Below are 23,207 nucleotides of genomic sequence, written 5' to 3' on the forward strand. Positions count from 1 at the left end.
GACACTGGGGCTGAGAATCAGGGAAATATCTGAAAAAACTTGAGATCTGCTCTTATTAAACTGAACTTCCCTAACTATGATCCTTGGGGGAAAGAAACAGCAACAGAATCAGAGACTGTAGAGAGCCCAGGGGCCCCGACACTGACCACTGAGGCTGAAATTAGCAAACAAGACAAACAAGGATCCTCCATGCAGCTATCTGACAGCAATGTCCATACAGAGCAATTAAAGTCCCTAAGGACAGCAGCAAACATTTCTAGCTAATTAGGAAACGGAGGCAACTTTGGAAAACTACAACTTGACTCAGTGGAGTATTTGCACTAAGTCTACAACACACACGAAAGGTCAACACTCTTTAGAAAAACTGAGTCAACATTTATTTGTGTCAAGTGAAGCGTGATGGTGAAGCATCAAATAAAAACGTAAAAAACTGACTGATTGTTAATCACTTAAGCTTCTAGAACAAAGTCAAAGGTAAAACCCATCCCTCCCGTTGTGGGCTGTATGAGCTTTGCAGGTGTGGCTGGTAAAACAAACATCCTCCTCCAACATCTTGTGGTCACATCTTACCTGCTGAGGCCAGCAAAACATGAAAGTCTGTTCCTCTCTGAGTAGGCGTGTCATCATCCGGCTCTAGCCTCTCCGACTCCTCGTACCGGTCCCAGTTTGACTCCAGCTTCCTCCTGGAGAACACCTGTGTGCTATCATCGTCCTCCTGATAACGGTCCCCTTCATCTTGGTCCTGAAGGAGAACATTGCAGGGTATACAATGACCAATATGACACTCAAGAAAATCAGAAAGCAGAATCAGACAAGAAATCTTAAGAATAGCTAGATAAAATAAATCTGTCAGCTAAGAGACTCAAGTTGAGCGTCCTCTGATCCAAATTCTTATACGCAACAGAAGAACATCTTAATCTGAAACATACTTTTATCCACCTGTTCATTTTAACCAATTTAAATGGAGTATTGGTGAGCTGGGTTAAAGAAAATGATTAACTTAGGACAGAAATAAACAATACTCTGAAAATTTCTTGCATCCATCTTGCTACAACATTTTTATATGTAGCACATCCATCGGCCACTTCATTGGGTACACCTATTCAACCTGTTCAAGGCAAATGTAAAAATAATAGAGCAAAGAATGTCAAACTGTATAGCAGCCTCCCACCAGCAAACTGATGGCTGCATCCAGTAGAATAACAAACTGTCTCACAAACCCAAAATCATCTCAAAGAATTAAAGCAGTTCTGAATTAAATCTAACCCAGTTCCAGAATACGTAACAAAAAAAAGAAAACAAAAACACCTAAAAAAGTGATTTTATATTGCAGTGGGATTTGGGGACCATTCCTTTGTAAACCAAAAAAAAAATTATAATAATTAGGAGAAAAAAGATTTTGAGCTGGAAAAAATTTTGGCAACTATTTCTATAATTACCATTTCAAGAACAAATGCCAACTTCATTCAAACTCTGGCACTCTGAGGATTTTCTGAGCTTCTATTTCTAGTCAAAGTAATTTAAATATCTGTTTATTTTTAAGATGTCACCTGTGCTTTAGGAAAATAACACAACTAAACTATTAATTTAGGAAGTAAGCAACAATAAATTAATACTGAAAGTACTCTTTTATTAGCAAACTGCAGGAGGACTGCCTAAACACACAGATCCCAAACATGTTTGCAAATTCCTGACAAATGTGCATAGAAACATCCATTTCAATTGAATTTCTCTGCAAGTATTTTTTTCCCTCCAGTACCAGAAGAGACTTTTCAGAGTCTGTTATGGGTTTATTGGCTAGGGAATGTATGTAAAGCACAATATTTAGATTTTAAATCCTGGTTTCTGTGAATAATTTTTGTGTTATAGATCACAATGCAAAAACAAAAAACAAAAACAAAAAAACAGTCTGGAAAGAAGTCTAATTGTTCTAACTTTTAAAAAGTCTAAACTGCATACCTTTAGTACTGTCACTATGATTTTCCTGCAACAGAAATAATAATTCATTTTGTGCTTCACAAATTGAAAGACAATTTTTTTAAAGTGTTCATTAGCACATAGCTCTTATTTATAATTGGTAGCTAAGCGTCATAATTGGGTGAAGGTATAAACAAAGAATAAACATCACTGCCAAAACTGAACTCATTAAGTTTGCCTGAGTAACGCATTTATCCCCGCTATCTCACACATCTGCAAAAAAAATCTTTTCATAATACTGCCATGGAAAAACCGTGCTTTCTTCTGAACAAGATCATCAAAGAGCTATGGATGCACCAAAAAAACAGAGAAAATGATTGCAATCAAGAGCTCCAACGAACCAAGGGAGATTTTGATGACTGTAATCACAGAGCCCCTATTGTTTCTCTTCTACTGCTGTAGGTACCACAGCAGGGGCATTAACTGTCTGAACATCCCAGTGGAAAAACAACTGCAGCCTCTAGGGTCATATCGACAGGCAGATTGTAAAGTGACAAAGTTAAATTGCTGTGGGAAAAATTTCAAGAGCTTGATCAAAATGTTGACACATGTAAAAGGGCTCAGTGTAGCTCTATACAGTGCATGCTGGTAGGATTTATTAGATGACGATAGCACGAACAACAAATAATAAGCATGGATGGATTTAGCTGATATTTGCACACTTCTCATGTCAGCTAATGCATATTGACTCGAAACTTACTGTGAGTTTGCACATTATTTCAATACATAGCTATATTTCAAAGTTTGCACCAGCTGCTGGGATTGTTTTGCTCAGACTAACTATAACACTGCCTAACTATCACCCTGAAATGAGTTTTAGTTAGGCCGAATTGAAGAAGTAATCCCATGTAGCTTTGCAATAGCATCTGTGAATGTGTGCGTCAGCGCAGTGACGTAAACTACAGGATTCAAAAATATTTTTCAACAAAGTTTAGGACTAACGTAAGGGGACTCGGATTCCCTGCTCTCTCTCACCCGCTGATGGAATTCAGCAGCATGGGCGCCTCCTCCACGTCCACGGCCGCGATGATGTTCTCGTTTACCCCGCCCGCGGTGGTGGCCTCCTCTCCCTCGGCGTTCACCACCAAAACTGTTGCCGTCGTTTCCACCGCGGCCACCTCTTCTCCCACTGCCTCTGGTTACTCTACCTTCCATTACTGTCAACAGTGGCCGGACAGCTGAGCGTGAGACGCCTCACAGTTGAAATGGGTGTTACACCCAATGATATCCCACGGCAAAATTGTTTTGATTTGATAGTTCCGGGCCTCAATTTGGCTAAATGAATATCTATCAGTACCATATAAAAATAATTAACTTTTCACGTTTGAATGTTTTATATATTCTTAATGAAGAAACTCTATGTCAACTAGAACTTATAAGCAAATAAATACTGCATATATTATTATATTATATGTATTATAATATATATTATTATTATTATTATTAATGACATATAGAATTTTATAATACATTACATGCACACACACATATATAATGATGAACCTAATGTTTTATTCTACCGTATAAATATTATACTTAGATTACAATAAATCTGTTACGCTTTTTACGAACTACGTATACAAGTTAAAAATCTAAGTAAGCTACCGTCACTCTGATCAAAAGTGAATTGTGCTAACTCATTAAAAACATCTCTGTGTGTAATTATATCTCATTGCTGTTCTCTTTTCATTGCAGGTAACTGCTGAATCCGCATGAGGCTACAAAGAGATATTTTCCAACAGTAACACAGCTCTGTAACAAAGCATAATGAATGCTTCAAACAGTACTTTTGGCAACACTTCACAAGTCTCCGCTGCTCCTCACAGCCTTTGGGAGGCTATAACCATCGCCACGGTGTCGGCCATTGTCAGCCTGATAACAATAGTTGGTAATGTGCTAGTTATGCTGTCCTTTAAAGTAAACAGTCAACTTAAAACTGTAAACAACTACTACCTACTGAGTCTGGCGTTTGCAGACCTCATCATAGGAGTTTTATCCATGAACCTGTATACCACATATATACTAATGGGTTACTGGTCCCTGGGGAACCTTGCATGTGACCTCTGGCTAGCAGTAGATTATGTAGCCAGCAATGCTTCAGTTATGAACTTACTTGTTATCAGTTTTGACAGATACTTCTCCATTACAAGGCCACTGACATACAGGGCAAAGAGGACTCCAAAGAGGGCTGCCATTATGATTGGTCTGGCATGGTTGGTGTCATTTGTCCTTTGGGCTCCACCCATTCTGTGCTGGCAGTACTTTGTAGGAGAGAGAAAAGTGCAAATGGACCAGTGCCAAATTCAGTTTTTAACAGAGCCCGTCATCACATTTGGGACAGCCATTGCTGCGTTCTACATCCCAGTCTCTATTATGACCATTCTTTACTGCAGGATTTACAAAGAGACGCAAAAACGGACAAAAGATCTAGCAGAGCTGCAAGGGCTCACAAAGGAACATGTTCCAGAGGGGGCTAAACCACAGAAAACTCTTATTCGTTCATGTTTTCATTTCACCCGAGAGCCAAGAGATCAGAGTCAGGCCTCCTGGTCCTCATCTAATCAAAGTAATGCCACAAAAACTACCACGAGGTCAGATGAGGCATGGGCGAAAGCAGACCAGATCACGTCTTTTAATAGCTACACGTCCTCAGAAGAAGAGGAACAACACGTTTCAGTAGAAACCCCACAAGGATCCTTCAAAGAGCCAGGAAGTGGAGAAACTAATAAAAATGGACAGGTGACTGATTATGCAGAAGATGAGTATTTTTCCACACCTCAAAAAAAGAGCAGCAAAAAGTGTATCTCATATAGGTTTAAACTTGGCTCAAAGGGTAAAAACAGAAATCCTATGAGCGCAACATCATGCCCCCTTGAAGCAGAGCTGCCCACCAAAAATGCCTCCCCCTCCTCATCCTCCACCACCTCCAAACCCATGGACACTGCCCTGAAGAACCAGATTACTAAGAGAAAGAGGATGGTGCTGGTGAAGGAGAAAAAAGCAGCCCAGACTCTTAGCGCCATCCTCCTGGCTTTCATCCTGACATGGACGCCATACAACATCATGGTGCTTATCTCTACTTTCTGTGTCGAATGCATCCCGACATCTCTGTGGCACCTGGGCTACTGGCTGTGCTACGTCAACAGCACCATCAACCCAATGTGCTACGCTCTTTGCAACAAGACCTTCCAGAAGACGTTCCGCATGCTTCTGCTGTGTCAGTGGAGGAAGAGGAGGAGAGGTGAGGATAAGCTATACTGGGGTGGACAAAACCCAAATGTCAACAATAAAATGACTTAATGTGTCCCTGCAATATTACACCAGACTTACTTTTGTCCACTTTGTTGGATTTTCTTGACATATACAGTAGTCAGTGGTCTTCTTCAGCATGAAGTGCCACATGTGATTTTTGTGTTAAAATATCTGCTGGTTCAAAATGAGCTGAGCCTGATGAAGCGCCTAAACGTCTGCTGTTATAAGAAAGAAAGGTGTCTGCACATTCTCACATAATTAAAGGTTAACGAACAGGTTCAGATGTTTTCTAGTCGGTCTTGAAGCGATATACCACTGCTTCTACACATTAAAGTCTGATTACAGACCTACAGATTGCATGGCCGCTGAGGGAGCTGCGTGAAGTAGGGCTGTCCGTGATGTTTAAAAAATGAAATATCAACATTGTGCTAATAATGCATGTATGATAATCATAAATAATTGTGTATTTGTTCTTTTTGTATGCTTTTGTATAGTTATATGGCTTTAGACTCTATTGCCACCTGAATGCATTTGTGAGGTTAATTAATGTAAAAAAGACACAATAAACAAAGTTACTGATTAATTTGAATGATAGAATTATTGCTATTTTTAATAGATATCGTGATAATAGCAATATTGTGAATCTTTGTTTTTGTTGTTTTTTGGTCACGATAATCATGCAGAAACGTGATATCATGACAGCCCTAGTATGAAGTCTGATAAACTGCCTTGTGCTACATCATATCACTTGAGTCAGCGTCCGTTTTAGATGTCTAAGGGGTGTTGAGTTTAGAAACAAGTGATCTTATCAAACTTCTGTAGGCTAATGGCTGTGTGACATGGACACAAATCTATGACAAAACTGTTTTTGGTTAAGTTGTATGGTGGGTAATACAGGCACTAGTTGTTGTTTTTTTGTTGTTGTTGTTTTTGTTACAAGAATAGGAAAGTCAGCAATGAGATATATCTCTCTTTCAACTCCTGTCATTAATAGTTCAAAACGAGTTAATGGAGCACACATTTAAATATTTGTAATATACTTACACGCCCATATCCTTCCTCTCCATATGGGCAATACTGCTCTCCCTTTGCAACTGAGATCTAAATGTACTCAGACACTAAAATATATGGTACATAACATATATTATGACTAAACAGTCAACACTTTTATTGCAAGAAAAAAGTGACATTTACATAAGGCAAAAAAAAAAAAAGCAGAAGAAACAAAAAGTACAGAAGGAAATAAATCCGGTGTAAAGGTTGTTATGGCTTTATGTAACGGGTGTCAGACACTTTGTCTTCTATCAAGTCTTTCTGACCTACATCAATAAGCTGAGGCACTTTTATGCGTGTTTATTAATCCCTTTGTCCAGTCTGATTTTGTGGAAGTGTATAAACTGCTTGCTCAACTCATACTAACTTTACTTTATAATAATAATAATAATAATAATAATAATAATGGATTGTATTTATATAGCGCTTTTCGAGACCCACAGTTATTAAAAAGAATTAAGAAACGTTAACTAGAAAGATGTTCGTAACACAGACGATCTCAAAACCTGCTCTTGGTACGCTGCACTGATATCTCTTGTACACATTTTTTTTTTAAATTTGTCTTGTTTTCTGTTTTCAGTACCTGTGGACAGGCAGGAAATCATTAATGAATTGCAAAATGTGTCTTTTTTTCTGACAATGTAAGAATGAAAAACAAAATTGGGTCAATATTTATTTTTAAATGAATTTTTATCCTTTGAGACTGTTAAACACTATAAAAGTCTGATGTCTGTAGTTCCCCCAATATCGAGTCGCTCATTTAACTACAAAACCTGCTTTTACTTTACATTTTTAAGGAATTTGTAAAAAGTGATGTCAGGTATTCAGTTACACTGTTAAACACCATACTGATGATATTTTTAGGCTAAGGACTTTTAAATTGTTCACAGCTGTCCTAGCCTCATTTGAAGACATAATTCCAAACCCAGCTATATTGTCCTTTATCATCCGTTTACATAGCAGCTTCTAGTACTGGACTTCTAACCTGTTTTCTATTTGCATCTATATTGTGATCCTCTGTGACCTGCTTATTACATGTTTATATAGTAAACAGAGAGTAAAGCGCTTAGTTCTGCCAACATCACCAGGATTACAATCATTTTCAATATAGCTAATTTACAAGATAATAAATAAGCTGTGTTTATAATTTACACATGAACTGTAACTTCTGCAAGGGGACACCTGCAAAATAAATAAAATTCCTCCCTCCCTTGAGATTGTGGAGCAATGGTAACCATCGCCAAAATGGGTTATTTTGTGTTGAAAAGACTGCAACTTTGAAACATCCAGTAAAGATGGTAACTCTTCCTCTAGTTGAACTTCCAACTCCAGGAATGTCGACTGTCATTCTGTTTTAAAGTCTTGTATTGCACTGTCATTTAAACAGTGAATTATTTTTTTTTTTAACATCATGTATTTGTTTGCATTTGGGGACATTTGCAGAAGTACCTTGAAGTAGCTGTCAGTGGCTGCAAAGCAGCAACTACAACTGGTTCACTGGTTAATAAACCAAATAAAAATTAAAAATCAAACATGGTAATAAAATAGTATTCTTTCCAAACCAGTGGCCCAAGCAACAACCACGGCCCCTCCTTCAATGGCAAGCCTGTCTCAAGCCTGATTACAGTTGTTGTAACAACCTTTTTTAGTAAAATATCCTGGAGTCAAAATCTCTGATCCTATCCTTTCAACCTCACACAATTCATAATTCTCCTTTATACTCTTGCACTGTGTAAAAATGACATAGCATAAGCTCACATATTTCAAAACAAATCTGTAACAGGAATAACATATTTCACAGATTGTGTCGGATTTTACACTTCACAAATGGTGAATGTAAATTGTTTACAGTATATTATTGTTCAGTGAATGTCTTTCCCTCTGTTTTCTATCTTGTTGATATTTGATCATGTGTATAAGGGCTAATTGGTACATTTATGTGCATTTACAGCTGCATTAGTTTAACACTAGTAATATGAGATTAAGATTGTTATGGACACCTCTTGTCTTCTTTTTGCTGTAAAAAGACGAGTGATGTTGTAAATTATTTCACTTTTTTGTCTATTATGATGTAATGTTAAATGTATCTTTCTGATCTGAACTCTGTGCCTTTTGTTCTGCTCATAGCAGCAAAGATTCCTTTGTGAAGGCGCTTGTGCTTACTGTCCGTCTGCACTTCTGTAAGTGTCTTTGTGTAATAATATACATAGTAAAATACAAACTTCAAGGCAAACATTTAATGACCAACAGACATGTTGAAGACGGTCTCATTTGTCAATAACTCGTCTTTGAGAGGTGAAGCAAATCGTTACCATCCTCCAATGGTTGACTACCCGAATGTGCCATGTACCAACGTCATGGCACTAAACAAATCCCCGACGTCACCGGAGATTTTACTGGTCCCAAGAGTCCAGGTCAGCACTGTTGTTCTGCATTGAGAGTTTCTTTGCTCTAATGCAACACCACATGAAAAGAACAAAGCCATTAATTAACTGATCTCATTAACAGGACTCGGCGTTTTCACAGTCTGATAAAGCTCAGTTGACCTGTGATGTCACTGAAACACTAATAAAAAACTATTTCCCTGGAGAACTCACCTTTGTGTTTATGGAAGCTCGTTTCCACCACTGGAAAAAAAACATTTTTTGTCCCCAACAAGTCAAAATATTGGATCATTGTTTGAAAGTTTTGAGTTCGGTATCTCGAGATCTTAACTTACCAACTCAAACTTCCAAAATAAATACATCAGAATTCCGAAAATAATATGAAACTTTAGTTCAAATTTTGAGATAACCCCAAATTTTAAATTATGGGTGGCATTTTTTTTCCTTTCCCCTCCAGTGGCAGAAATAGGCTTGTATATGTGCTGAATGAACTCTGGTACTGTAGTTTCTCTTTAATCTCAAATACAAAATGCAACCGTGAAACCCTAAAACACCAAAATGCAGCTGAAAATAGTGTTTGGTTAATATTTGCACCCATTTGGTAAAAATGAGTTTTTAGCAGTTTAGCTCTAGATTTTAAATAAAACATTTAGAGTCAAAATAAGCACTAAATTGCTTTGGTCTAAGAGCCACAATGATGACTGAAACTTTGGAAAATATTAGGGAAAACAAGCGTTCTTTTATTTTGATGCTTTCACTTAACTCATTTAGCATGAGTAATCTACAGGACGCTGTCATGCGCATTCTTCACACAGCAACTCATTCTTAACCTTGGAAAAAGGCGATTTGATGAAAACGACTGATTTTAAATTGTGTCACACCATCTCCATTTACCTGTGGACGGGGTATCCCTGGAAAAAGATGCAACTGCATGCAAGTTGACCTAATTCACGACGCTTTTCGTCTACTCTGTGCTTGAGAGATAACTTTTAGATTATATTTATATTCACTACTTCTCACCAAAACACATTCTGTGCATCATAAACATCTGATCTGACTTTAAAGCATTTTTTGAGCCCTGTGGTTATTATCGACAGTGATTGTGCCCAGCGGGCCCTCGTGCATAACATTAAGACTCAAAAGCTTAAGCAGTTATTTGGAACTCAGCCAGCAAACTTGTTTCTTTTGCTTGTATTGACCCACATGCTTCTCCTACCTTGATGCGCCAGAATGTTTTCCCCTGAAAAAGGGAAGACAAGGTAATTCATCTTTTTGTGTTACCACTGCTAAGCACTGATCAGTGAAACAGCAGGAATATACAGTAAATATAATCTTGCATTGATGCATATGATGCAAACAAAACAAAAACCCACTCTTTCTCACTTCTGGGTAACTTTGAAGCCAAAATCAAAACCATAGCAACAACGGAGCTTTTGTGCCAAAAGGACTATCTCCTCAACAAATAGATAAATGCTGATGATGAACATATTTGGCTCAAAGTTCAGGAGAAAGCTAGTGACTCAACCTTGAGCTGAGCGGTCTCTATATTTAATAACATTACTCATTATTGTTTCATTTTAAAACACGTCCTGTCAGCCAGTGCTAACACATTCTACAATAATGATTTTACTATGGACTTTAATGTCTATTTTATTACAAAGTAAAACCAGTTACACTTTGTAGAGCTTTTAAAAAGCAACCATACATTTCTCTCTTTGTACTTCCAGTGATTATCATTTTAATTTTTACACCTCAGGCACATAATGTACAGCGTGTGAATTCTAACCATACAGTTCACCACAATTCATAAAATGAGAAAGTCACGTGTTCACTCAAAGAAATGAATGGTGTGAAATAAAAACACAGCTGTCATATACCATGGCAATTTATTTATCTAGGTTTTTAAATAAGAATTTATCTGCCTTAAAATTCAATTTCTCTTCATTCACAGTCGTATTACTGAAGTTACTTAAACAAGAAAATCTCTGAATTGTGTATATATGCTCTCTTTCAGGTAGTGGAAGTAGCAGCAGTGGAAAATATACAATGGAGGTTTTAGCACAGAAAAGACTGATGAGTAGTAGGGTCACCTGTAGAAAGTATCACGCAAATTAAGAATAACAGCTTTCGCAACAAATGTTATCAGTGCAGTATGAAAAAAAAAACCCTAGGGAAAAAAAACAATTTTTGCTCAGTTCGTAATAGCATATTAGAAATCCAGATGTGCTCAAAACATCTAATATTAATGAAATCTGTACAATAAACCCAGAGAGAGAGAGAGAGAGAGAGAAAAAAAAAATGACACTTTAAAACCTTGCTTCCATGACATAAATCAAGCTTTTTTCTTTTTAGGTGGATTTTTAGGAGGCATGTACAGTACTACCTCCTCTTGGCAGCTGGCCTGGTGCCTTTGCTGCTGCTGCCTGCCTTGCTGGAGCCTTTGGAGCCAGAGAAGAGCTTGGTCATGAGCTCAGAGACATCAGGAAGCTCAGGGTTGGGGTTCAGCATGTTCATGGACTGCTCCATTTCCTGTAAAGAAAGGGAGGCAGAGAATGAACAGCTGTTTTTGGAGAGAGAAAGGCTGTGTACAGACTCAATGTTCTCTCTGATGTTAAAAATGTATCACAATCAGTCACATCTGTTACAGTTAGCACTTTACCACAATAAGCAATTCAAAAGGAGACAAGGATAGGGTTAGGATTTAAAACATCACAACGTCTGTTGTTTCTTCTATTTAGCTCAGAGACACAGCACAATGAACATACCTTTCTCATCTCTGGGTCATTGGTGTTGACCACTTTGGGTAGCAAAACAATGATAAGCAGGGGCAGAACCATCATCATAACCTGCAGGAGCAACAAAGACATTAAATGACATGTAACAAATTCAGATGCAATCTTCTTTGACAACTTGTTTTTACAGTTCCTTTTTTTCAACGGTTTTATCTGTCAGCACAGAAGCCCAATATTCTCTTTTTGAGCTTGTGGGCCATCCAATCAAGAAAAAAAGTTTGGCATAAGGAAAACGCAACCTTAAAAAGGAAAGGAGCTAAAAAAAAAAAGAAAAGGAAAAAAAAAAGCTTGTGTCAGACAGTGGATGGCCTGTACTACTCGGGATAAATCAGGTTTATTTTCAACTCTGATTGATAGAAAGCTGCTCAAGAGTTCATAAGTATAAAAATATGCAGTAGAAATGAGTAAAAAAGGTCACTTTAAGGAATGGAAATGTGACTTCATGGTCATGAAACTTCTGTTCATTATCGTCAATATTGTGCACCAGCTTATCAAAATTAATTAACATCTGTAGTAGAGCAGGGTGATATGGCCAAAAATATTTATCACGATATATATTTGAAAATTTGCGATAACGATATAACTGACGATATAATTGATGCGAGACAAAATACAACTCCACAACATTACTAGCGCAAAAAGACAACCTTCCATTTATTTTCACTTAAACAAGAAGCTGGTTTTTATGTACATTAAAGCTTTATAAAAATGTAACAGTGCAAATGCAAATTCCTTGCTGAAAGTTTAACCATACCTATCCTTAACCATACCACCTTCAGTGGATATTATACATGGTTATTATACATAACCATGTATAATATCCACTGAAGTTAAAAAGAGGTGCTTTGCAACATTACGTATTTTTCAAACCATAAGGTGCACGAGATTATAAGACACATTAAGCGAAACAAAGCAATCAGATAAATCAAACTTTATTAAACTCATTCTTCTTGCTTCCTCCACTTCTGTACCATTGATTTATTAATGAATGAATTCTGCTCTATTCCCATGTTGTTGCAGTATATTAATGACTAACTTTGTATTGTGGATGTTCTCCTGACTGAAGTTTGGTCCGTTTACAGCATCCTGCCATGTGATTGCATTTGTCTCTAATTATCAGGAACTTTAACGTTAACTTTTATAAGTGGAAAAGTGTTAGTGTTCGTCCTCCAGCTTCACTGTTTATGTTATGCTAACATAGCTGTGTAGCTAGCGATCAGGTAGCACATGATTATATACCAGCTAGCCCAACTTCAGTAATCCTACAAACGTCACTGCTGTTTAGTTTCCCGTCTTCATTTATGTTGGAAGTGATAGCAGAGCTGTACGTTTGAATTTTTTCAGAAATCTCTCAGTCAGAACATGCAATATCATGTTTAGGTAACTAGCGAAACTAGCGAGCTAACTTCCGCTAGCTTCCTGCTAACTTCTAACTCCGTTAAATGTAATAAATTTTATTTTCATGGATGCCTGGAAGTTAAACTTCATAGTTACACCTGGTTAAGCAGCAATGCTGATCGTTTTATTAAAGATGAAAGAATTTAGACAGTTTTTAACTCTCAGTGATGCTGCAGTGTTCGTTTGGCCTGAAGATATGGAGTTTAGGACCCAGATTACTCCCAGATTTAAGAGCATCTTAGTCCGACAAATATGACAATAACAACGGCCGCTTGCATGTTCTGCAAAAAATGTGCTTTGTCGTGTATCTGACGGACAAACACCAAACCAGTTCCACATCACTGAAGTTGCGCCGTTTTTACAAACCAATTCTGGTTCATCTGTTTCACTCAACAATCGGCCATGTGCGTATGAAAACAAAGGCACTGCGCATGCGCGTTTTACTCATATTCTATCGCGATATTTCATTTTCCTATCGTTGTCTAACATTATACCGGTATTACCGTGAACGGTATAATATGGCCCAGCCCTAATCTGTAGTTCTCTAAATGGGGCTACAGCCAATGGACTCTAACAGTACAAATGGTAGAAAGCATATGTTTAATCAGAGTATTAGGATAATGGTGGGATCCTAGGAAATGTTTCTTTTGTGACATACACATGCAATTCCCACTTAATCAACGCATTTTCTTACCATTGGGTTCATAAGGAAGTCTGTCCAGCCCCAGGTTTCTCGCTTCATAAAGTAGCTGTGAGGTCCACTACTCCTGATCTGAAGAGGGTATGGCTGGCGAATTACCTCTGACGTTTTGATGTAATTCACAAGTCGCGCTCTGTGAAATCACACATTGCTTCAGTGGGTCAGAGTTGCCACAGGCCAACCGCTAATTTTTGCAAGTTTTGTGTTTTTCACTATAGTGGCCATACCTCATTTTACCCTTGGATGTGATATCAACACGGACAGCTTCAAATCTATAGGTGGGAGTAACAACTTCAACAACATACGACCCAGAGGGGACATCGTTCACAGCAAAACTCCCATCGGTTCTGTAACAAAAACATAAAGCAATTTTTTCAAGACAGCAGCTGCTTATAATTTAAAAAAAGGTACACCTATATTAGTTCAACCTAAAGTTCGTCTAAAATATTAATCCTGAAATAAATGGAGAATGAACTAAATAGCAAAGTATTATCAAACTATCTTACTAAAGCAGAAATACAAATGGTTAAGACAAATAAATAAACAAATGTGGTAAAAATGTTAAAGGTCTTGCCAGTCAATAAAAATTTTCAATTAAATATCTGAAAGTGGGACATCTACAAAGGTCACCTAATTAGGTGTATAAGTATCTAAGAATTCAAGTAGTATGCTTATTAAGTTGAAATTTGAACTTAATAAGCAAGTTATAATTTGCGTGTGAAAAGAAGCATAACTGAGTTTCTTATATACATGCATTGTTACATTCTGTGATGCAAATAACCTATTAAAAATAAAAATATAGTGATAACTCTATGAATAATCAGAGACTTATTTTTTTAAATACATTTTGTTATAGTTGCATAGTTGAAAGTGACTACTTCTATACCCTTTATGTGCCTGAAAAAACAAAACAAAACAGTAAACAAAATTTGTCTTCATCAAAATCATTCCTTTGGGCACAATCTATGTACATAATTTGATATACTAATAAAGCCAGTAGGGATGTAACAGTGAGACACATAAAACACAACACTACTAATGCCACTACTTCTTCTGCTAATAATAATGCATTTATAAAAACAAGAACCTTAGAATCTCTTTCTAAGTGTGTTCCATCCAATATCCTTGAATTTATACTTGTATCACAGACAAATGTTAGCCATCATTTATACTCGCATCTTTGGTGAATTACACTACTGTACACTAGTCATACAATAATTAAAACTATTGCTAAGACAATCGATTAAACCCTTGTGAGCTAAGAAGAACACGAATGATTATTTTATTACGGATGATACGGTAACATGGTTAAAGATAACAGGGTTAAATAACATGATATATTATGTTTATTTGTCCATTACTACACACGTGACAAGTAAATACTATAGAACATGCTTAATAATATGTTATGCCTTCAACACACGTTTGTGCAGCAAACCAGTGCTAGTACTGGTGTTTTCTCATAAACATATGCTAGCTGTGGAAACATAATAGATTATATATACACAAGTCTCTTGTGGACATTTTGTGTTGTGGTTACCGCTGCAGTAGGACCAAAAAGGCCTCTTGTTGAAATGAAACGCTAATTGATTGACACTCGGACAAGAGTTACAAAAGGAAAGCTGTGATCTACGATCTACAACATTTGGTACCTGCCATCTGCCATAGGCAGATGCAGTCGTTATCGGGTTTGACTTCGAGTTTGACCCTAACCACCAGCTAGCAACGGCTAGGTGCTAATGCTACGTACGTAGCATTAGCACGTATTGTAGCACGTACCATGCTAGCTAGTTATCCAATGAACTATGGATATTTCTTACCTCAAAAATCCCACGTGTTCTTCACCATCTACTAGCACTCTAGCCGTGGAGACCCAGTCTTGTGTTTTCACTCCGGGAACTATCGCTCTTCCTTCGATTTTGAACCGATCTCCGTTAGTCTGCGTCGACATAGCTGCGCCAGGCCCCGCTTCCATTTCAGTAAAACACCACCCTACGACGAGTACAGACTGGACGAAAGCCAGTAGCAGCGGTATTCTTTCCCTGTGCCACATACTGCCTCGTCTTTAATAAACTAAAATCGTTTTTCACCGTTTCTCCACCAACATGTAGTCAAGAGCTGTTTAGCGAAGGAGCGGAAGCCTTGCTGCATCAGCTGTCTCTGCGGAAAATGACGTCACTTAAAAAAAAACTTTATTGTACAAACCAGAAACGCCACTCGCTCGTTTTTGCACAAAGATTCCTTTTTATTCTTAAAACTCAAAATGAAACTCATTGAAATTTTAAATCGAACTAGGAGGCAGAATAAGTATTTTCCTTGAAGGTTTCCCACGTCAGTAAATTTTTTTAATTTTGAAAAAGACAAAAAAAATATTATAAAATAGATTCTTTTTCCGTTTAGCAATGCAGCTTTGAAAACTAAGCAATTTTTAATAAAGATTTAAAAAAAGAAAGAAAATCACGAGGTCAAATTAACGCTGCAGGAGCATGTTTAAAAACTCGTTTAGCCACTTTAACTTGGTGAGCAAGATCTTTTTACTTTTATTGTTACTTTGGCATTCACTATTCCAAAACGGTATTTTCAAAATTTTAATGAGCTTAGCCAGTTAAAACAATAAAAAACAAACAAAAAAACAAAACAAAACTGTGGTCTTATTTCTGCTGCAGTTTAACAGGACATCATCCCAGTACCATTTGATAATCTGAAGACAAAAAACAAACAATAAAATTGCATTTTTAATTTATTTAAAAGATGATTAAAAGAATCACTTGTTTTTACATTTTACATTACACAGTCAAATGTCAAAGGAAGAGGCAAAACGAAAAAACAAGAAAAGCAAGCTCTAATAACTTAAGACTGTTGCAGATTCAAGCTCCTTCTCTCGGAGAACTCAAGATGCAAAACATCAACAACATCCACAAGTGCATCTGCATTCCATGAAAGAGAGTGGTGTAGTGAGAGACAAAGACCTTGGCACTTCATAGAGCGAAATTACACCCAGTCTCATGGAGGTCCACTAAACATGCCCCTCAAAAAAGACAATCCACTTCAATGTGAAGCAGTCATTTGCTGTCCAGGAAGGCTCTCTTCGCCCTCCCTTCAGAGGTTCCAGCTCAAACGTGAGGGAAGTGTTTGAATTGTCAAGTTCAGTCCCAGTTAAGAGGTTTGAGTTTGAAGTAGCAAAAGTAACTGGTCTATTTCTCTTGCACCATTATCAGTTCGAAACATAGCCATGATTGACTGTAGTGGTCACATCCCAAGAGTGCTACATTGACAACTGTCAGGGCAGCTGCGACAGATAAGCCTCGATGCCCTGCAACACAAAGCAGAGATAGCACATGAGAAGTCGTCAGAGCTAGTAAATGCAGATAAACTGGATCACTCAACACTATTAATTTGATGCTGATTTGACATTTCAGCTGCTACAAACATGTAAAAATTAGTGAATGCATTTCCTTTTAAAAGATTTAATAAAACAAATCTTTTGCGGTTCATTTTCTTCTCCTCCCACTATAAAACAGGATGTGAAGACTGAAAAAAGATCAACCACAAAAGCTTATGGTGGATCTGTGTCTTTTCTTTTTAGGATGGGAGTGGTTGGCTGAATCCACCTAAGATCAACAGAAGGTGAAATAACAGCAGGAGCACCTGTGGAGCCTGAAAACAGTTCTGCAACAGAAATATCAGTGTGACAAAACACTCATTTCTAAAAACGTTAATGCAGCTCTATTATATATTTTCTATTTATTTTTAACAAGAAATCAATGTGGTGCTTTAGTATAAACGATCCATACAAAACAGTAGCGGTCTTCACTCTGACCTATATCACGATGGAAAAAAAAAAAAATCCCTTATGAGGGATGTTTCTCACCTTTGCCAGCTCTCCCGTAGTTCCTGGAACCAAACATAATCGGGTTCCTTCCTTCCACAAGTCCTTTAGCCGCTGCTTCATGACTTCCATGTTCCTACAATAAACACACAAACATTACTGATGGCAATGACTGATAATGATATATAACCTTAATTAGCTATAGTTATTATTCATTCATCACATGACTGTAATTATTTGATTATTTATTTATTATTTTCTCACATTCTGTATATTTGCATTATACCCATATTGGTATTATATTAATGTCCTGTGCATATTGATGATATCTGATTTCTGGTTAGAGGTTAACTGCATTTGGTGCCTTAAACTTGAACTTGTAAAATGACAATAAAGTTTAATCTAATCTAATCTGATTTAATTACTGATCCAATACATGGAAAGTGCAAAAGAGATGCAATCTTGGCACAGTCTTCGTGGAAATGTTTAAGGATACCATTAGGGCCTGTGCGATATGACCAAAATCTCATATCCTGATATAAGTCATCTATCGTCCCGATAATGAGATAAATCACAAAAATTTAACATTTTCTGTAAATTCTGTGAATCTCGGGCAGCTCGACTTGCGTGAAGTGTTTCCAGCTGGGAGCCGTGTACCTGGAGTCGAGCGTTTTAACAATGTATGAAACTATACATTTTTAGACATAAGTTTTAACAGCCGCCATTTTCTTTGTGAGTATTTATTACAAGGCGTGCTGCGGGGAAAAGCCTGTTCTAACGTTTGAGTCTAAGGTTTATTTTTTAGCACCTGGCGGCTCTTTTTTACTTCTCATCAGTAAATAATCTGCTCTTTCACGTGATTCAGTTCATTTTGAAAAGTCTCAACAGGATCTTGAGCTTTATTGTGAAAGGTTTATGTGGAAAATAATAAAAGCGGACACACGATGGTTTTGCCGTCGTTGTTGCTAACGACAACGCATAAAAGCAGGCACTCATCCGTCTATAGTGTGGTTATATAAAATATAAGAGAAAGAGAGAACTTTAAGAAGTTAATATAGCCACTACAGTGACCATCAAAACGGTGAAAAAAAATACTGCCATAAACACTTTATTTTGCGACACCACAAAACAAACGATAGCGTAAAATGAAACGATAGACGTTTTTAATATCGTCATCCGATATATATCGTTATATCAAACAGCCCTAGATACCATCATCTTTTTGTTTTTAAACTGCCTATGATCCAGCATAAGGGCGTGGCTGCCTGGATGACAAATGTTTAGAAAATGAAAGCAAGCAACAGGATGTTTCCTGTGACAACACAGGCAACTAGCATGCCCGAATTCAGCAGATTATATTCATAAGATCGGCACAAAAGTGAATAACTAAAAACATTTACTGGATTTCAAATATGCATCTTAAAAATTTAATATCTGTTGGTTTTATCTCCATGCATTCTTTTTTTCTTTAAATTGATCCAACTTTCCAAGATTTATTTAGAATTACTCACCAGACAGTGAAAACTAGAAAAATAATATGATTTTAAACATCTACATTGAAACTCTGGAGGTTGCATTAGGTTTATTAAAGCGCACAGGGCTCACCTGTCTTCTGCACAACTGTCCTGCAGTCTTTTTTCAGTTCTAGAAAGTTCTGGCCACCATTTCCTGATGACGGATTGAACCCAGTGTAAACCCACAGTTATCTGTCTGTCAGAAAAAACAAAACAAAAACAGTTAGTTGAATCCAAAATGTTATTACATATGAGATTTAAAGGTCAAAGGAATTTCTCGACTCCTTCAAGAGGCTTTAGCTGCTCTCTCCTCTGTTCATTATCTATTTATCAGACAAGCTTAAACTTCCCGGAGGAGAACACAATCATCTTTAGGTTTATAAACAACAAATCTAACTGCTTTAAACTCAGCACACCTTCATATAATGATCAAAAAGAAATAAAAGATAAATATTATTAGAATGAATTGCCACTTACTCTTCATATTTACTGGTGAGGATCATTTTGACTTGGGGCATGAGGTCAACACAGCAGCCAAGTGACAAACATGGTGCTTCTGTTTGAAGGCTGATGAGAGAGGAGATAACACAAGTTCAAATGAGGTGATCATCAGCAATCAGGCATGAAGAAGAAAAATAAGAAAAATGGCCAACATGTCCACCGCAGAACAACAGAAAAATCTAACAAGCTGTCAGAGCTGCACGAGGTTTGGTTTTCACTAGGCCACCATGCTTCAACAGCTCCATATAGGTATCATGGTGCGACTATGCATGCTTGTATACTGCAATTTCAGAATTGTTACCAAAACATGACTATTTCCTGCTTTGCAAATTATTGTCTTACAAACTGTACAATCTTTGTAAATTAACAGCTGACTGGACGAATGTGCAGCACGGTCACTGGAGGTAAAGCTGAAACACTAAAAGCTAAAATGTAAATAAAAAAAAACTAAAAAAAAACATTACTTACTTGTTTGTTAAGACAGGTAAGCAGTCAAGCAGCACACCTGTGTCTTGAATTCTGGGAAACCACAAACATGTGATGTGAAGATGACAAATTGTGAGTAATTACAGAATAAACACAACCATCAACCAACAGTAGCCACAAGTGTTTTACCTTATTAGGTAGGCCACTAATTCACTTGCACTTTTTCGCCATAGTGTTAGGGCTACTTTAAGTCGAAGACTTCTTCCAAAAAGAACCTGGGTCATAGCTTCATGGTCCTTTGATAGCTATGTATAGACAAACAATGGAAAAAAAAATGGAACTCAGTGTTTTCAGTCAACAAGCCTTCATATTTCATATGAAATAAAAAACAATCAGTGGCTCGAGCTCTGTTTCTCACCTCAGCAAAATCACTGTACTTGGAGCTGGCCCCCGCCATCTTGGAGGCCTCTGCAGAGTTCACCGGAAATCCACAGCCCCGGACATCATCGGAGCAGGTCAGCTCATTTTCCTTGTTGGCCATGCCGGGGTCACATAAACGGCCTACATCTGATGATCTGCGGTGCAGCTTTACGCCCACCTCCGCCAATCCACAACTCTTTCTTTTGCAAGATGTCGCCCGCTTCACTTTTCCTGGACTGTGTACTCTGTAATGCACCTGAAATCTGCCAAATGGAGAAGTTGAGATTGGCCAGATGCAAAGCAGTCACAGGTTAAACCCCCCCCCCACATAAATACAAATTAAAGCCACCATGATAACGGTTAATGGTAAATGAAAGATGCTTTAATGGTTCAGTGACTGGTTGTACATCCACACTAACATGTTTTTTATGTTGACATTTGTTAATTTTAAGACCCCTAAACATCAAGACTTTGTTTCTGCCCCTCCAGTCAACATCATTTCCCAGACACCTATGTTTGCTTCTTTATCAGTCATAATTATGAAGCCAAAATATCACAGCCACTCTCACATACGTTCTATGATTTCGTGCTTTTCATGTGTATCTTTTCCATGGCGTCATACAGTGACGGCTCCCAGTAGCCTTCTAATATGTTGCTGTATTTGCTTTGTGACAGCTCCCTATTGTCACTGATCCAAGCAAACAAAAAAAAAAAAAAATCTCTGGTCTTACTATTTGCTTTTCCTTCTTCAATATATTTTCAAAAAACAACTAACCCACTGCTTCTTAATTACACCAGTACACAGACCCAGTGTGGGTGAATGGTTAAGGTAATGTGTTTACAGAGGGTTTAGTACAAAAGGAAATTTTACTTTCATATTAAAACAGCTTAAAAACAAAAAACATATTAGTGTGGATGCAAGGATGATCTGTGGGAAACAGGCAGTGAGTGATCATAATTTGATGAACCCCCTCAGATGTGGATCAGAGACTCACCTGTCTTTATCTAATTCTTCCTTATTAATAATATCCACCTAAAACAAAAGGATAGGGGATGAGGCCACTACTGCTACAATGCCACTGAACTGTACTTCACAGTCACCAGGATTTAAAAGACACATGGGCAGCTGTTTACACAATTAGTCATAGTATTTCCCATTATATCCTTATACCTGCTTCATATTCTTCTCAGCAGAACTAGGCACGCTGGGTCGCAGAAAGCCATTGGAGTTTTTGTGGTTGACCTTCGGGACTGCTCGTTGCCAAACATGCTTACCAGCTGCCATAATAAGGAACACTGCTGGAGAAACAAATTGGAAAATAATTAAGAGGCTAAGGAGCCAAAAGCCAGGACTATGTTGTGGCACAACTATGAATAGGCCAGCTAAAAGTCAAGAGCATACGCTCCCAGATGTAACAGTTTGACTCAAATTAGCTCAGTGAAACAAGATAAACTAAACCAAAATGCTCAATTTTCGTTTCAAAGGCGTTAGCTCCCATTAGCTCGTATGGCTGAACGTCGCAAAAACATAATATGCTGTAAAAGTTAGGGCTGTAAGTTTGCTGCTTTGCAAGTGTCAAAATAAACGATGACAAAAGAGGTGTAAAGTTGCATTTCGTGACGCCTCCCATTAAAATAAATGTCTATAATCTCATTGTAATGTCTAGGTTAGCTTTAACTGTTAGCATTTAGCTCAACTCACAAGACAACACCGGAGACGTAGAAAGCAACAAGCTGGGCCGCTAGTGCGAGCTAGCTAGCTGGTTAGCCTTGTGAACGTATGTCTTCGTCAAAGATAAAGTTGTCACTTTTAACATGTACGCCCCGGAGTTGAATACCAACCGATTCATTTTGTGAGATGTTACGATCGCTCCTCAGATGTGTAAAATCCAAAACGTGAAAAACTGGTTAAACACTAAAGCAACTCCCTCGATGCACGATCGCAAGCGTTTCACAGTTTTACCATTCAAATGAATACACCGCCGGTGCGTGAGGATTGTGGGATTGATTTTGGCAAAGAAAAGCTGCAGTTTTAGCGACGACTGCCGGACATTACAACACAAATTTGTGCTGTGGCGCCACCTGGTGTCAAATAGTGTGATACAAGAATGCAGTCTTGCAGAAGCTGAAATCTTACACCACTAACTGTGAAGTACATATACTTCTTTTTAACATATACTTCTTTTTAAATTATTTCCATCCTTAATGAGGATAAATTTAGAAAAAAACCCAATGTAAATAAAAAAAAGAGCTTATAGTATACTGTTGTTGGGTTTACGTTACATTTTAACAATCACAATGGAAAGGGAAAAAAACCCTGAATAAATGTGGCATTTTTCCATCTTTACTCAAACCTAAAATCTAAAAATACTTAACTTGACATCCCCAGACCTGTGTAGAAAGGCTGGAACCACTCATGACATTAAAAAAAATATATTTTCTTGAAAAACTGGAGAAATTAGCAAGTTCATTTCAAGTTTCACATTTTGCATAACTTATTTAATTAGATTTTACCTGTATTTACCTGTGTAGCATGTACATTTCTGAAAGCGTCCGGACTCCCACAAACAAATGTGAATCAACACAAGCACTGCTTTAGTTTAGTAAAAGTAAATGCATACATACTGTAAAAACTATAACAGTCTCTAAGACTGTAATTTTCCTTAAAAGTATGCCAAAAGTGTAACTTCCAACATGGCAGCCAGGATGATGGCCCAAAGCCCAGTTGAAATAACACAATTGGTATCTCCTCATTGTATGGACTGCGTGTGCGCTATATTTAGTGAAAGGTGGGTTATAACCATTCTACTATATGTTTAAGCCATGGTTCTATCGGCGAGTCAAAGCCTAACTTCATTTATACAGTACACATTTTCCTTATGAACCGAGTTTTATTTGCGACTATGCACTCAATCATTTTCCACTCCATTGATTAAAAACAGATGACTTTTCTGAGGTGTT

General features: G+C 37.5%; 4 protein-coding genes across 7 annotated transcripts in view; 1 reads left to right on the plus strand and 3 right to left on the minus strand.

Annotated features, from left to right (window-relative positions):
- aven (apoptosis, caspase activation inhibitor) overlaps nucleotides 1-3,191 on the minus strand; it is a 40,605-nt gene extending 37,414 nt beyond the window's left edge. For both annotated transcript variants that reach the window (XM_005737293.2, XM_013911892.1), the window contains exons 1-2: nucleotides 2,953-3,191; nucleotides 571-742 (exon numbers count right to left, since the gene is read on the minus strand). In XM_005737293.2, the coding sequence (XP_005737350.1) occupies nucleotides 571-742; nucleotides 2,953-3,132 (352 nt within the window). In that variant the 5' untranslated portion in view covers nucleotides 3,133-3,191. The remainder of the gene's footprint in view (nucleotides 1-570; nucleotides 743-2,952) is intronic.
- The window catches only part of chrm5b (cholinergic receptor, muscarinic 5b), an 18,161-nt gene extending 12,567 nt beyond the window's left edge, over nucleotides 1-5,594 (plus strand). Inside the window, exon 2 of the mRNA XM_005737292.1 lies at nucleotides 3,673-5,594. Coding sequence (XP_005737349.1) covers nucleotides 3,745-5,277 — 1,533 coding nt within the window. The 5' untranslated portion in view covers nucleotides 3,673-3,744 and the 3' untranslated portion in view covers nucleotides 5,278-5,594. The remainder of the gene's footprint in view (nucleotides 1-3,672) is intronic.
- Nucleotides 5,595-6,858: 1,264 nt separating this feature from the next.
- On the minus strand, nucleotides 6,859-15,745 carry emc7b (ER membrane protein complex subunit 7b). Of its 2 annotated transcripts, XM_005737294.1 has the most exons (7): nucleotides 15,377-15,745; nucleotides 13,784-13,903; nucleotides 13,551-13,689; nucleotides 11,432-11,512; nucleotides 11,050-11,195; nucleotides 9,883-9,906; nucleotides 6,859-8,733 (listed from the first exon to the last, which is right to left on the minus strand). In XM_005737294.1, the coding sequence occupies exons 1-7, from the start codon at nucleotides 15,607-15,609 to the stop codon at nucleotides 8,676-8,678; spliced, it is 801 nt and encodes a 266-aa protein (XP_005737351.1). In that variant the 5' UTR covers nucleotides 15,610-15,745; the 3' UTR covers nucleotides 6,859-8,675. The 2 variants fall into 2 exon arrangements, with proteins under 2 accessions (XP_005737351.1, XP_005737352.1); XM_005737295.2 differs by lacking the exons at nucleotides 6,859-8,733; nucleotides 9,883-9,906 and adding an exon at nucleotides 9,956-10,918.
- Nucleotides 15,746-16,293: 548 nt separating this feature from the next.
- On the minus strand, nucleotides 16,294-22,312 carry katnbl1 (katanin p80 subunit B-like 1). Of its 2 annotated transcripts, none has more exons than XM_005737297.2 (10): nucleotides 22,089-22,312; nucleotides 21,418-21,542; nucleotides 21,242-21,279; nucleotides 20,245-20,509; nucleotides 20,016-20,131; nucleotides 19,869-19,919; nucleotides 19,377-19,466; nucleotides 18,991-19,095; nucleotides 17,428-17,521; nucleotides 16,294-16,869 (listed from the first exon to the last, which is right to left on the minus strand). In XM_005737297.2, exons 2-10 carry the CDS (start codon nucleotides 21,529-21,531, stop codon nucleotides 16,837-16,839), a joined length of 906 nt encoding a protein of 301 aa, XP_005737354.1. In that variant the 5' UTR covers nucleotides 21,532-21,542; nucleotides 22,089-22,312; the 3' UTR covers nucleotides 16,294-16,836. The 2 variants fall into 2 exon arrangements, with proteins under 2 accessions (XP_005737354.1, XP_005737353.1); XM_005737296.2 differs by having other exon boundaries at nucleotides 21,418-21,545.
- Between the last annotated feature and the right edge of the window lie 895 nt (nucleotides 22,313-23,207).

This window comes from Pundamilia nyererei, unplaced genomic scaffold (genome assembly GCF_000239375.1).
Source record: "Pundamilia nyererei isolate P.nyererei 1_Seehausen unplaced genomic scaffold, PunNye1.0 scaffold00074, whole genome shotgun sequence".
Lineage (NCBI taxonomy): Eukaryota > Metazoa > Chordata > Actinopteri > Cichliformes > Cichlidae > Pundamilia > Pundamilia nyererei.

Coding starts and splice junctions, on each gene's coding strand:
- katnbl1 (XM_005737297.2), bottom strand. CDS start 21,531: ATGGCAGCTGGTAAGCATGTTTGGCAACGAGCAGTCCCGAAGGTCAAC. Junction 17,522..18,990: donor GACAGTTGTGCAGAAGACAG/GTGAGCCCTGTG, acceptor TGTTTATTGTAG/GAACATGGAAGTCATGAAGC. Junction 16,870..17,427: donor CTACGGGAGAGCTGGCAAAG/GTGAGAAACATC, acceptor TTTGTGTTGCAG/GGCATCGAGGCTTATCTGTC.
- emc7b (XM_005737294.1), bottom strand. CDS start 15,609: ATGTGGCACAGGGAAAGAATACCGCTGCTACTGGCTTTCGTCCAGTCT. Junction 13,690..13,783: donor ACATCCAAGGGTAAAATGAG/GTATGGCCACTA, acceptor GTGATTTCACAG/AGCGCGACTTGTGAATTACA. Junction 11,196..11,431: donor ATGACCCAGAGATGAGAAAG/GTATGTTCATTG, acceptor CTTTCTTTACAG/GAAATGGAGCAGTCCATGAA.